We start from the raw sequence: 15574 nt of genomic DNA on the forward strand, positions 1-15574 counted from the left end.
GTCTCCAGGTGTTGGAGTAGCTTCTATTTTTTATTTTATCATTGATTTCTAATCTCATTCCATTATGACCTGATAGAATGCAGGTAGTATCTCTATTTTTTTTTTTGTATTTTCTAAGAGTTACTTTTGTGGCATTATATATGATCTACTTTAGAGAAGGATCCATGTTCTGCTGAGAAGAAAGTGCATTTACTTGTTGAAGGATGAAATATTCTATATAAGTTTGTTAAGTCTAAGTTTTTGAGATCTATAGTTTCTTTATTTAGCTTTCATTTGGAAGATGTATCCAGTGGTGAAAGAGGTGTGTTAAAGTCAGCCAGAATTATTGTGTTGTGATGTATTTGACTCTTGAACTTTCTGATGGACGTAGATGCTCCATTATTTGGGGCCTATATATTTGTAATTGTTATGTCTTTTTAAAAAATATATGGTTTTAGTTATATATGGACACAATATCTTTATTTGTTTATTTATTTTTATGTGGTGCTGTGAATCGAACCCAGGGTCTCACACGTGCAAGGCAAGCGTTCTACAGCTGAGCCACAACCTCAGTGCCCTGTAATTATTATGTCTTGTTGATGATGGTTCCCTTGAGCAGTGTGTAGTGTCCTTCTTTATCCCTTTTGATTAACTTTGGCTTCAAGTCTACTTTATTTGATATGAGGATGGAAACCCCTGCTTGTTTCCGCAGTCATGTGAGTGGCATGTTTTTTCCCAACCTTTCACCTTCAGTCTGTGGATATCTTCCCATAGGATGAGTCTATTGAAGGCAGCATAATATTGGGTCATTTTTTTCTTTAATCCAATTTGCCAGTCTATGTCTTTTGATTGATGAGTTTAGGCTAGTAACATTCAGGGTTCTTATTGAGACATGATTACATTCCTGGTCATTTTTGTTTATTTTTGGTATTTAACTTGAGTTAGTTTCTCCTTTGACTAGTTCTTCCTTTAGTGTAATACCTCCCTTTGCTGATTTTCATTGTTGTTTTTTATTTCCTCCTCATGGAATATTTTGCCAAGGATATTCTGAGTACAGGCTTCCTAGTATTAAATTCTTTAAACTTCTGTTTATCATGGAAAGATTTTTTTTCGTCATCAAATCTAAAGTTTAATTTTGCTGGATATAAGATTCTTGGTAGGCCTCCGTTTTCTTTCAGAGCTTGGTGTATGTTGTTCCAGGATCTTCTAGCTTTCAGGGTCTGGATTGAAAAATCTTCAGATAGTCTAATTAGCTTCCCCCTATAAGTAACATGATTCCTTTCTCCAGTGGCTTTTAAAATTCTCTCCTTATTCTGTGCATTAGGCATTTTCATTATGAGGTGCCTTGGTGTGGATCTGTTGTGATTTTGTATATTTGGTGTCCTGTAAGCCTCTTGTAATTGATTTTCCAATTCATGCTTCATGTTTGGAAAATTTTCTGACATTATTTCAATGAATATTATTCACTCCTTTGGTTTGGAACTCTGTGCCTTCCTCTATCCCAGTAATTCTTAAATCTGGTCTTTCTGTGTTATCCCATAATTCTTGAAATGTTCTGCTCATGGTTTCTTACCATTTTCACTGTGTGGTCAAGATTCTTTTCAAGATTATACATTTTGCCTCCATTGTCTGAGGTCCTATCTTCCATGTGGTCTAATCTGTTGGTGGGGCTTTCTATTGAGTTTTTAATTTGGTTTATTGTTTCTTTCATTTCAAGGATTTATTTTTTTTTCAGAAGCTCAGTCTCCTTATTGAAGTAATCTTTTGCTTCCTGTATTTGCTTATGTAGCTCTTTATCGAAATGATCTTTTGCTGCCTGTATTTGTTCTCTTACATCCTTTAATTTACAGAGCATTTTAATCATGTTCATCTGAACTCTTTCTCTGTCCGTCCTTCTGTGGTGCTGGCCAGGGATTCCAATAATGTGGCATCTTGGTTTGTTGGGGGCACTTCCTTCCCTTGTTCTTTCCTGTGTCTTCCTCCTAGCTCTGGGATCGGAGGTGTTCCAGTTCTTACCCTATAGGCTTACAGTGTCCCTGCAGGGTTCCAGTGCCTCTCCTTTAAGGGGGAGAACAATGTGAACAGATCCCAATAGAAACAATATACAGCCTTCAACCAAAGAGCTGCTATTAAGACATTTACGGTTTCTCACAACATACAGAAATGGTGAGTTCAGTTATGACCTACAACCTGAACAGCAGGTCTGCAAGAGGGTCCACAGTTTCTGATGGTGGACAAAGAGCCAGGGGAGAGGTGTAGGATGAGATGTTGAGGGGGAGGAGGTGAGGATACAGAGTTACTAGATCTTAGGAAGATGAAAGAGGAACCTAAAGATGTTGGTTAGTAGCAGGAGAAAAGAGAGAAAGTGATTTGGGGAGACAAGTAAGTGGGAAGACAACAGAGTATGACAAACAAACATAAAAATTAGGAAAAATAGAAAGTGTAAAAATAGGAGATAAACGAGTACACACACCACTGTGATATACTATTCAGACGTCCCAGTCCTCAGCAGCCTGATCCATGGAAAGTACCTGGTTTCACAAATGTTGGGGAGGTGAGGGTGGGAGAAGAGAGGGGGGAATCTCCAAGGAAGATAGAGGTTGTTTTGTTGGGGGTCAGTGTCTCTCCCCCTTCCCTCTGGTCCAGTAGGTGGGCTGTCTGTGGTTGGCTGGTATCTGCACCCTCAGGATGGGGAGGGCCATCAGGTGGGAGGGTCGGTCTTGGGGCAGAGCTCCTGGAGGTGGGGTAGGATAGCACTTGCCCTTCCCCCTGGGGGACTGCACCCCGAGGATCTCCTTTGGGGCTGCTCGTGTGACGTGGACACCTGGTCTTACCTCCTTACCTCGCCTGCTGGCCTCACAATTCCTGGTCTCTAGTCTCTAGGCTGTACCTCACTCACCCTCCCTTTCTACTTCCCAGCGGGAACCTCTCCCTCTGGAGGTCTTGTGGGCTGCGCTCTGGGGGCCGCGTATCTGTCAGAGAGCTGTTTGTGTTGGGCAGTTCAGGGCCAGGCAGGCATGGGCCAGTTAGCGGCTGCGGGGGAGAGGGGGCAGCTGGGGACTTGATATTGCTTCCAAGCTTCACCCAGTGTCCCAAGTTGGGAGTCACCCCAACTAACGATGGTGACGAAGCTGTCCCAAGATGGAGGTGGCTGCTTTCAGAAATGGGGTGTTGTGTTGGTTGGGGCCGGATGGTGGTGGTGGGTGGCGTGTTCAGAGATGCAGCTCTGTGGCATGCAGTGTTGTGGCTGGTGGCTGTCTCCAGACCCTGTGCAATGTCCCCAGGTGCCAGGCTACTGTGTGAAGGGGACAATGGCAGTGGTTGCAGTGTCCCAAGATGGAGGTGACCAGAGGAGCCCCATGGTGGTAGACGGGGGTCCACATGTGAGTGGTGGCAAGAGTTCCTGTGCGGGTATGCGGCCAGGAGTCCAGCGCAGGTGCTGAAGCCGCTGGTCTTCCTCGGGCACCTGGAGGACCAGCATGGGTGAGCAGCCGGGGTCCTGCGCTGACCTGAGGGCTGGAGACCTGCGTGGCAGGCGGCTGTGGTTCCTGCAGGGGAGCAGCTGTCAAGGGTCCTCTGATCACTGGCAGAGAAACAGTATCCCCACGATTGGAATCCCAGGTCCTGGAGCGACACAGGATGCTCCCTCCCTCTAGCCGCCATCTTGGATGCCCCAGAAAGTCACCTTTTACACTAGATTGTTGGTTGTTATTTGTTGTTGTTAGATCTTTATTTTTCTATTTATTATACTCGGTACTGATAAATGAACCCAGGGCCTCACACGAGCCAGGCAAATGCACTACTGCTGAGCCCAGCCCCCTGATTGTGTTATTTCTTTAATCTTCTTATCCCAGTTAGCAGGAAAAATTGAATACAGATAAAGCAGAAGGGTTGAAAGTGTTGGAGCATATTATTATTACTCAATAATAAACAGCGGGAAAACCTCTGGAAATAAAACCAATCTTCAGTGTTCTTCTAGAAACCACTGGTCAGCCTACTTGGCTGTTTTTTAAGAATCCCAAAGCCAAGAGCATTCACGCATGCTTGGTAATTCTTGTTTAAAAGCACAATTCAAGAAATGTCCAGTGTACACTGTGTCTGTGCAATCCTTACATTAATAACTTCCCTTACTGTAAAAGCAACTTCTGTTTTTAATCGAATGTTGAGGTTGCATGTTTGATTGGCCCGACTTGGGAGCTTAGTGGGCTCACAGTGAGGAACGGCTTGGAGTATATTAACAGAGATGTATCACATTGGCAGACCCACCGAGTATTTTTAGTGCTGAAGTTGAGGTAGATGTGTTGTATCTGCTGTTTTTCCCTGAAAAGCTTGTCTGCCTTGTCAATTGAGCAGCTGTGACTGGGGATGTTTTATAGTGAGCTCATCAATTAATCATTTTAAGTTCAGTGCATGCCACAGTAACCTTTTTGATCAGTTTTCTCTTTCTTTGTTTTTCTTTTTCTTTTTTCTTTTCTTTTTTTTTTTTTTTTTTTGGAGAGGAAAATGTAAAGTGGTTTTGGTAAAAATAAAATGGCTAAGTAGCTCCCTGAAGTTGATTTTTATGAATGCCACTCTCTGATTTTAATCCATCACAGTTTTCCAAGTCCCACGAGAAGGTTGAAAAGGCCCTCAGTGCCGGGGACCCCTCCAAAGGTGGCTACGTCTCTCTGAATTACCTAAAGGTCGTCCTTGACACCTTTGTGTACTGGTTACCAAGAAGAATTTTCCTCCAGCTAATGAAAAGGTAAGAGTTCTGTTGTTTCCTTGACAGTTTCTTCCCCCAGACGTCAACTGTGAGAATAAGGAAGAGCTTCATTTATTTTTTATTAGTGTTTTAGGCTTTTTATTATTGAAAATTTCAGACACATACACAAGTAAAGAGAATAATGTAAGGAATCCACCCGCAGACCCATCCCCAGCTTCGACAGTTACTGGGTCCTGGCCTGTCACTTCACCGTGTCCCTACTTATTGTCTCCAGTCTCAGATGTTTCTGAAGCAAACATCAGATATCATATTTCCATATGTGACTCAAAAGATGTGAGTTCTTTGTAAAACCAGGGCAGAATCCTACTCTCATATCCAGTGGAATTAGCACTGCTCTCAGAAACCCCGGGTTCAGTGTGACCGCCTGTCCTGTGCTCGCTCCTACAGCTCATGCCAGCACATTGCCACTGGCCCATCCACCACGGTCCTCTTGTAACCTCTAGGCCTCCCTCCTCTCCGGTCATTTTAGAAGTAGTCTGGATTGTTCATAATCTGGGTGTAAGGAAATGGGTTGACTGTTGCAACCCATGGTGACGTTTCATGTACTCCTGTCCCTTTCCCCCAATACCTGCCCTGAGGCTGTCCATCTGCAGCCCAGGTCTGTGTTTGTGCTTTCTGCCTTGGGCAGGAATACCTTGGAGCTGATGGCAAGCTGGTATTGACTGATTGTTTCTTTCTGTAATACCAGCAGCTGTTATGGTTGAGACATGTCCTCCAAAAGCTCATGTGCGAGACAGCACCAGAATTTTCACAGGTGAATTGGTTATGTGAGCCTTAACCTGATTAGTGGATTAATCCACGGATACAGATGAAGAAGGCAGTAACAGTAGGCAGGTGGGGTGTGGCTGGAGGAGGTGGGTCACTGGAGGGTGCCGCTGGGGTTTATATTTTGTCCCCGTTGCCCTGTCCTGAGCTGATTTTTTTCTGCCATGAGGCTTTGCCTCACCTTGGGCCCAGAGCAATGGAGTTGTCTGTCAGTGGACGGAGACGTCTGAAACTGTGAACCAAATAAACTTTCCTCCTCTAGGTTGTTCTTCTCAGGTCTTTTGAAATGAAAAACTGACTAAAATAGCAGCCACTGTCGATGGTCCATCTTACCTGGGACCACAGCAGTTGTACCTAGTGACTGTGAAGTGGAATTGTTCTGTGTCTATCGTTTCTTCTGTCATTAGTTGAAACACTTCTGTGATGAAATCGTCTCTTCTCCAACCACGTGACAACCACCAAGCACAGTTGGCATGAGAAGGGCGGCTGTCCTTGGTCCTGTCCCTTCAGTGGCTGCTTTTTAGCATCATCGCTGGCTCCCAGCGTCCTCTGGAATGAGCAGTGGGTACTGATTCATCATAATCATTATGAGATCATGAATCTGAGCATATTTGATGGGTTTCAGTTCATTACAAGTTATTCTTACTGATACTCGGTTGCCCTGTCTTTGCAGGGGGGCTTTTTCATGTTGGTTTCTGAGTCCTGATGATGGACCCTAATAGTCTTGGATAGCTCTCTTGCTTTCTGGAGAGACAGCAATGCTCCAGGTTCTCTTGTACATCTCTTGCTGTACACCTGGAATCAGCCATTTTCCAAGGGTCCCTGGTTCCTTTCAGTTGGTGATCAAATGTTGAGCTTGTGTGTTTGATTGGCCTGACCCAAGTCCACGTGGGGAATACTCCAGTTTACCTGGTTGTCTGTCCAGGGAGACAGGGAAACTTCTCTCAGGGGAAGTAGGGCAGAAGCTAATGGAAAGCTTGTCCTGTGTAGCCCTGGGCAAGGGTGGATTCCTTGGGGTTACCTAGGAAAGAAAGACCTGTGGGCAGGGGAGGAAAACAGCATTAAGCAGGCAGCGGGTCCACTCTGAGAACACTGGGCCTCCGGGTTGGCACCCTGCATGTCCAACACTGTGACTTCTAGAGCGAAAAGCACAGTTCAGTTTTAGGATTAAACATTCCCATGTCCAGTTAGCAAATGAAGATTTTCAAAAATTACTCTCTTGGATAGCTAAAAGTCATAAAGACATTTCTTCTTATTTCATTTTCAATATGCAAATAATAATTTAATAGTAATAATAAAATTAAAAACAAAAACCATCCACCTTAATAGCAAACTATTTTGGTTATTCTGCATTTTCTTTCATCATTTTTTAACCATGTACATAAATAATTTTCACATATTTGTAATCAAGGTACACTTACAGTTTTTACATTGTGCTTTTAAAAATAAAAAACAGAAATTTTTTAAAAACAGACATTTTTCATATGGCTTTATGGTCTTCAGAGTTATAATTTTAATAGAAATATATAAAATTTCATTCATCTATCATTTACTGAGTCTATTTATGGTAGTTGCAAAAAATGCAGAAATAAATGACAAACAGTTCTGTGCCAGAGTGACTTACCAGAGTGACAGATATGATGGGTGTGGAGAGCAAGTACACGGGGCTCACAGTGGCCCTGCTGTTGCCCATGGCCCTCCGAGTCCCTTTTTTGCATCTACCCAGAATTCCCAATGGAACCAGGTTCCACCCTGCAGCCAGCGCAATGGTTTCATTAATGAGGTTCTTGGCATAAAAGTTAGTTAGCGAGATCGAAATAAAACACACAGACTCAGTTACCTTATTTCTATTGCCAGGTCCGAGACGGCTCCCCTCTCTGGTTCCCACGTCTAACCGCCCGGCAGGGCAGCAAGGATTACTCAGGGCTAGCAGGAGAGAGAGAGAGCGAACAGCCTGGGAGTAGCTTTTTATTGGGGAACAAGAGATTCAGGGGAGAATTCCATCCAATGAAGGTTGAAGGGGGGGCCGCACTCCAAGGTCAGGGTCAGTGATTGGGCCCCGGGGTCAGTGGTCAGTCACACCCCCACACAGATGGGTTCTCTCATCAGGAGAGGCGGGGAAAGTTCCGACACAGCCAGAGCACCTCAGACCCTTAACGGGAGCCACCCAATCACGTGTCAGAATGGCTTCCCACAGTCAGGCACAAGAAACAACTGCAGAGTAGACACCCAGGTGTCACTGTGAATTACGTACTGCTTGAGCATATGATCCAAAAATCCAAATTCTGAAATGCTCTAAAATCCAAAGCCTGTTGAGTGCTGACATGACAACGAGTTAAGTCAAGCACAGACGTGCTGAGGATGTTGTAAAAGGCACGCAGGAGGTGTTCACGGACATTGTGTTAGACCTGGGTCCTCCCTAGTCTCTCATCATGTATGTGTGCAAATGTTCCAGAATGTGAAACCCATGATCTGGAATCGTTCTGGAGTCAAGCATTGCAGGTACCCAGTCCTCAACCTGACCATCTACCTGCCTCTTCGTGCACTTACCTGGCACCATGTCGTTGTCATTGGGGTCTCTAGGTGGTTTTAGTTTTGCAGGTTCTTGTTCAATTGACCAGCACAATTCCTGAGTGCTCACTGTACACCAGGGAGTGTGCTGCACTCTGAGGCTCCGTGAGGAATAAGAAAAACGTGCTCCTAAAGAGCTTTGCCTGCCGTGGGGGGACCTGCTGTAAGTAAGCATGTAAATAATGGCGTGAAGCATGCACGGGGATGGGGCTTGGGAGAATCCGTGGGATCCACGATGGACACCCACAGGAAGTGCTTCAGACGGCGTGGTCTGAGGAGGCCTCCAGGAAAAATGGGGCTTCAGGAGAAGCCGTCACCGGAAGCTCCGTGGGAGCAGCCCCAGCAACGGGCCACTGGCTCTAAGGACAAGCCCACAGGTGGCATTCTGGGGCTTGGCTCCAAAAGGCACAAGGTTCAGGTGCAGAGCAGGCGGGGTCCTGGTGAGGAGCCCTGGGGTCCCCGCCCCTGCCACGGAGCGGTCCAGGCACTTCCCTTTGGAGGGTCCTTTTTCTTCAGACTGTATTTCCATGCTGCGTACTTCTGAATATTTTTTCTATTTTTAAATTTCATTTTTCATTGTAAAGTTAACACATTATAGTTGTATGTATTTATGGAGTACAGAGCAGTGTTGTGATTTGTGCATACAATGTGGAATAATTAAGTCAAGGTAATTAGCATATCCATCTCCAAAATACTGAACATCTCTGTAATGGGATATTTGAGATGTACTCCCAGTGACTTTGGAATGTGTTACTGTACTCTAATATCTAATCTATTTGGCATGCTATGCGATCTCTCTCAAAGCTAAAATCTGCTGATTATTTCTGCTAATTGAGCACTTCTGTTCCCCTCCCCGCAGTCTCTGGTAACATCATTTGACTCTGTGCTCTGGTGAGGTGACTGTTTTAGCCTCCATTTGCAAGGAGAAGCTGTGGTACTTGTCTTCCTGTGCCTGGCTTATTTCTCCAAGCATAATGTTCTCCAGTCCCATCCACATTGTCATGAATGACATGATTTCCTTCCTTTTAAAGGCCCAGTAGTATCCCATGTGTGCTATGGCTTGGTTTCTTTATCCATCCTCCCTTGGTGGGTACATGGGGATTCCATAACCTGGCTACTGTGAACAGTGCTGCACTGAACACTTGATGTAAACAAACACCAAAATGCACGTTTGACGTAGATGAACATCTTCAAGAAATCGACCTCACATTCTGGGGGGTAAATACCCAGAGGCAAGGTTGCTGGATCACAGGGCGAGTGGATCCTCAGTGTCACTTTCCGCATGGCTGGACTCCTTCACCTCGCCGCCCGGGTGCACGGGCTCCCCTTCTTCACCTGCGCACCACAGCTGTAGGCACAGGCCGAGGAGATCCGCGTGGGAAGCTCACGAGCTGCATTCCCAGGAGCCGCTCTGAGGTGTGGGTGGGATGGTGGCGTCCAACGTTTCGTACATCTTAGCCCCTGTGTGTCTTTTGAGAAAAGTCTGTTCAGTCCCTTGACATTTTTGATCAGATTATTTTCTTTCTCCAGAGTGGCCTGAGGACCTCGTGTACTTGGCTATTAATCCCTTAACAGTACACGGTGTGCAGATACTGACTCCCAGTCTGTGGGTCGTCTCTTCACACTGTTGATCGTTTTCTTTGCTGAACAGAAACCTTCTATTTTGAAGTAATCCCATTTGCCTACATTTGCATTTGTTGCTTGCACATTTGGGGTCAAATCTAAAAAAAACAGAAAGAAAGAAAAAGTCTTTCCCCAGCCCACTGCTGGGTAGTTCTCCCTGTTTTCTTAAGAAGTTCTCTATTTCCGACGTTACGACTGAGTCTTTAATCCATTTTGAGTTGGTTTTTCGATGTGGTCTGACATAGGGTGCACTTTTATTCTTCTGCATGTGGATTTTCAGTTTTCTGGGAAGATACTATCCTTTCCGCAGTGTGTATGCTTGGCCTTCCTGTCAAAAACCCGTGACTTCATTAGTGGGTCCTCTGTCCTGTCTCATGGGTTGATGACTCTATTTTTATGCTAGTACCATGCAGTTTTGATTACTATTGCTTTGAAATCAGGTAATGTAATGCCTCCAGTTTTGTTCTTTGTAATTGCCTTGGTTATTTGAAGATTTTTGTGGTTCCTGATGAATGTTAGGGTTATTTTTGTATTTCTATGAAAAATGACATTTTCATAGCAATTGGTTTGAATCTGTAGATTGCTCTGGATAGTACAGATATTTTAACAATGTTAATTCTTTTGATCAATGGACATGGGATATCTTTCCATTTATTTGTGTTTTCTTCAATTGTTTTTCATATATATATATTATTGTTTTCACTTCCTTGGCTGAATTTATTCTGAAATATTTTTAGTATCTATTAAAATTATATTATTTTCTTGATTTCCTTTTTGGATAGGTCATTATTAGTATATGAAATGATAATGAGTTTTGTGTGTTAATTTTGTATCCTGCAATTTTGCTGCATTCATTTATTATTTCTAACTCTGTGTGTGTGTGTGTGTGTGTGTGTGTGTGTGAGAGAGAGAGAGAGAGAGAGAGAGAGAGGGAGGGAGGGAGGGAGAGAAATCTTCAGGATCTTACATATATGAGATCATTGCACCAGCCAACAGTGACGATTTCGCTTCTCCCCTTCCTACTTGGATGCTTTTTAGTTCTTCTCTTGCCTGAGTGTTCTGGCAAGAACTTGCAGTACTCTGTTGAAAGGAAGTGGTGGAGCGGGCATCCTGGCCTTGTTCTGAATCTTAAAGTGTTTCAATTTTTCATCATTGAGTATATGGCCTTTATTGTGGTCAGGTACATGTCTTATATCTAATTGTTGGAGTGTTGTTTTTTTTCTTAAATAAATCATGAAGGGATGTTGAATTTTGTCAAGTGTTTTTTTTTTTTTCTGCATTCATAGAAATGATCACACAGTTTTTATTCTTTATTCTGTCAATACGAGGTATCCCATCTTTTTAGCATGTTGAATAACCCTTGAATCTGGGGTTAAAACCCTCTTAATCACAGTGAATGATCATTTTCATGTGTTATTAAATTCAGTTTGCCAGTTTTTGTTTTGAGAATTTCGCATTTATGTTCAACAAGGAAATTGGCCTGTAGGTTTCTTTTCTTGTGATGTCCTTGACTGGCTTTGGTTTCAGGGTATTGCTGGCCTTGTAAGAGAAGTTTGGAAGTATTTCCCCCTCAATTTTTTAGAAAGAGTTTGAGAAGAATTTAATTCTTTCAATATTTAATAGAATTCAGAAGTGAAACCATCAGGTCCTGGGATTTTTATTGATGAAAGAATTTTATTACTAATTCAACCTCCTTACTCATTATTCAGTCTGTTCAAATGTCCTATAGATTCATGATTCGATCTTGGTAGGTTGTATGTGTCTGGAATTTGTCCATTTCTTATAGGTAATCAGTTTCTTTGGTTCACAGTATTCTCACGATCCTTGGAATTTCTGAACAATTGTAATATCAGTTGCAGTGTCTCCTCTTTCATTTCTGATCCTACGAAGTGTGCCTATCTGGTTTATATTTTAAAAAATCAACTCTTAGTTTCATTGATCTTTTTTTAAAAATATTTTTTAGTTTTAGGTGGACACAATATTTTTATCTTTTATTTTTATGTGGTGCTGAGAATTGAACCCAGTGCCTCACACTTGCAAGGCAAGTGCTCTGCCACTGATCTGCACCCCAGTCCCTAGTTTCACTGATCTTTTAAAATGGGTTTTCTAGCCTCTATTTTATTTATTTATTCTTTGATCTTTGTTAATTCTTTCTTTCTGTTGATATTGGGCTCAGTTTGTTCTTTTTCTATTTCCCGGAGGGGTGAGATTAAGTTATTTATTGAAATCTTTCTTAAGTATCGGCTTTTGTTGCTAGGTTTTCCTCTTAGAATTGCTCTTCTTGAATCTGAAAGTCTGGGTATGTTGTGTTTCCGTTTTCATTTGCCCTGAGATATTTTTTAATTTCCCTTTTAATTTTTTCATTGGCCCATGAGTTGTTCAAGAACATAAGCCTGACTCTTCATGTTTTGTGAGTTTTCCCAAGTTCCTCCTGCTCTTTGAGTGACGCAGCTGGGTGGGGTGGCAGCAGGGCCCCGGGGTTAGGTGGAGCCTCTGGTTGGGATGGACAGGAGCTGTGCTTGGCTCAGTGGAGCACAGGCGAGGCTCACTCCCTGCCCACGCGGTGCCGTGGGGTGGGCTTTGAGGCTGGGCTGAAGACTGTTGGAACTCCTGGTTGCAGCAGATCTAGCCTCTGCTCTTTGCCAAAATCATTTGGGGTCGGCAGAGTCTTGGAGTGGGCTTTGAGGCCTCCAAGTGCTGCTGAACTCCTGGGTGTGGCCCAAATAAAAATGGAAACACGACACACCAGAACAGGGGGTGCCGGGGCTTCCGGGCTGCCCTCCTAGTCTGCTCTCTCGCTGGCTCCTTGTCACCCTTGTGCATTTTTATAAGGACTGCAGTCGATATCGTGCGAATGTCCTAGCCTCATGTTCCTTCCCGCATTGAACATGAACATTGCTTTAAAATTTTGACCACAGATATCAGTAGTGCCTTGTTTTAATTGATATTTGGGGCTGATACAGAGGCTGGACATGTCCATGCCCCTGCACTGACTGTGTCTCCCGTGGTGTGCGTTCTTTTCCTGCTCTAATTGGCAGTGGCTCAAATGGATTGTTTTTCGAGTTAATTTTTTTGGCTAATTTTTTATAATTAGATAATTGTTAAAAGATGACCCTTTGCATTCTAAGTGCTGCAGCCATTTCTCTCAGCTTTCTATTTCTTTCTTAATGTGATGCCTCATCGTTTTGAAGTTTATAATTTAATATAATCAAATATATGAATCTTCCTTTTTTTGTTTTTGGAATGTCTTCTCTTGTTTAAAATCTGTTAACTCATCCTTCTCACCCAGCCTTGATTATAAACTCCATTCTGTACTGCTTGCTTCTCTTATTCTGTAAAAAAAAAGAAATTCCATGAATCCATTGTAATATAAATTGAGTATCTAAATTAAAAGAAAACACTTTTTTTCTGAATAGATAATCTGTTTTCCCATCACCATTTATTAAATAACCCTTTCCTTCCCCACAGTTTTATTTTAAAGGCATCTAACATTCATTAAGCTCATTAAAAAGACTCTGCCCCCTGTGGCCCTTGTTCTTTGTGTTTCATGCCTACTTCTCTGTGGCTTCTTTCGGTGCCCAAATCATACCACATTTCCTGCTGAAGTCCACACAACTGAGAGGAGACAGACCCATGTCTGGGGAAATCACCAGACCAACAGGGGCCAGCGCAGGACGGCGAGGCAGACAAGTCAAGCTCACGGTCAGAGCAGCCACGCCGAGCTCAGGCCGGGCTCCCGGCCGCCACAGCTCTGTTGGCCTCTCCTTCTGCCTCGGTTTCCCATCGAGCTGGACTGTCCCCCAGGGCAGTTTTCCTGCTGCAGAGTCACAGACGGCTCACAGTCTCCCAGGTTTTCTCCCAGTTCTTCTCATTCGGATGCCTGAGGGCCACCTCACAGGGGCCCAGCTGCTGCACAGACCAGCCCCTGCCGCAGAGGGCTCTCTTGCTCTTCTTAAAGTCCACCAACACCTTGCCCAGGTCCTCAGGTAGGAGCTGGGCTATCTGCTTCACGGCTTCTGGGGCTTGTTAAGATGGTCATCTTGGGTCAGGGCAGCCATCACTGCCGTCTGGTGCACGTGATCTGACAGGCTCCGGATTTTCGACATTTCTCTGGACCCAGCCAGTCCATGGACTCTGCTGAGCTGCCCCATCAGCCACAGGAACTGCCTCCCCGTCATCTGAAGGGTCTGCTTTGCCATATCTTAAATTCTTATTTAAATTCTGTCCCAATTTGTATTTCCTATTCTATCCAAGGACATTTCTTTGTAAGGTTCTATCTTTAATGGTCCATCCATTGTACTAAAATGTCCTTTTTATTTTCTGTTATACTTTTAGAGAATACATATATTAAGTTCCCCATACTGTCACAGTTGCTTGGTTGTAACCTACTTCTTGGATTTAAATGGTGATTGTAAGGTCTTAGGACTGATAGGGAGATCCTGCTGGATTCTACGAGGAAAGAACAGGCAGGGAACGAGAGCAAGAGGTAGAAGTGGTGGGGGCCGAGGTCGCCTGGCTGGGTGGGCCAGGCTGATGTGCAGGTGGGGCTGGGGGGACACAGGGGCTGCCCAGAGAGGGCACCCTGAACTTCTTCCTACCTTTTACTAAGAGCACCATGAGATTCATCTAAATTTAGGCAACCTTGTGAGTCACCTGCAAATGGATCAGAGCAGCAGGAGCAAATTGTCCCCATCGGGGACACCCTTCCAGCCCATCCTCTTCCTTTGTGATCAGCGGCACCCTTCACCTGAGGTGATGTCCCCACCCACATGCCGCAGACCGCCGGGTCCCTGGGAACTCTGCAGCACGCAGGCCTCGCACGTCTCAGGTCGTCCCCTCCACTTGGCCTCCGCGCGTCTTCCTAGAGCCCCCAGGACATCCGCTACCAGACCGTCCAGAAGTGGGCACGAGGTTGGTGACAGTGAGTGGAGAGGACAGCGAGGGGGCTCCAGGGACTGGGCAGGGAGAGTCCGCCCCAGGGCCTCCACCTCTCCCCACCCCTAGGCCTCCCCCAGAGCCCTGCCCCCTTCCTTGCCAGCCCCCTCTGGTGCCCGAGACCCACGTGATCCGTCTGTGCCCTCTGACTCCTTGCTGCCGCCTCTGACGTGGCCATCTGTGAACGGGCGAGACTTTGGGAACAGCGGGACATGTGCACACTGCTTCTCCCTCTCTGATGAGGGGTCACTTGCCACAGTGGGTCTGCCCTGGACCCCTGGAAGGGAAAGGTGGATGGGGAACGGTGCTCGGCCCCCTGCAGGGGTGACCACAGGAGGCAGTGCTTGGGGGCTGGCGCTGTCAGGAGTGAAATCTCAGCAGCCTCTTTGTGATCTGGGTTAGTTATGGTTACTCGTGGGCTTGCTAGTAAAAATATGTACTGTTTATAAATTGTGTTTATTTGTGTTGATTATAAAAGCCACATGTGCTCAAAATGGAACATATTGGAAAACCATAAAGAAAAAGTGATCTACCCATAACTGTTATAGCTGGAGATGGCTATTATTAATATTTTGATATTTATACTTCCTTCAGAATGTGTGTGTGTGTGTGTGTGTGTGAGTGAATGCACACACATTCACATACACTATGGTATGAGGTACCACATGAGACCATATGAGGTACACATTATGTTGTTTTCTCACAGAACATTATATCAGGAGTACTTTCATGTGTCATGATGGGCAAAAGGTGCGACTTACGAAGTCCAGGGGGAGAAATAGAGAATGTCCACATGCTTCTGCCCTTTCCAATGCTTCATTCACTCAAATCACTCAATACCATTTCACTCTATAGGGTCTTTTTTAAAACAAAATATTTATTCTTAAGTTTTAGGTGGAAACAATATTTTTATTTTACATTTATGTGTTGCTGAGG

General features: G+C 44.5%; 1 protein-coding gene across 1 annotated transcript in view; it reads left to right on the forward strand.

Moving 5' to 3' along the window:
* LOC144254852 (EF-hand calcium-binding domain-containing protein 6-like) overlaps positions 1 to 15574 on the forward strand; it is a 115308-nt gene that overhangs the window by 70068 nt on the left and 29666 nt on the right. Inside the window, exon 13 of the mRNA XM_077798486.1 lies at positions 4575 to 4723. Within this exon, the coding sequence (XP_077654612.1) occupies positions 4575 to 4723 (149 nt within the window). The remainder of the gene's footprint in view (positions 1 to 4574; positions 4724 to 15574) is intronic.

The sequence above is a fragment of the Urocitellus parryii genome, chromosome 5 (assembly GCF_045843805.1).
Source record: "Urocitellus parryii isolate mUroPar1 chromosome 5, mUroPar1.hap1, whole genome shotgun sequence".
NCBI classification, from domain to species: domain Eukaryota; kingdom Metazoa; phylum Chordata; class Mammalia; order Rodentia; family Sciuridae; genus Urocitellus; species Urocitellus parryii.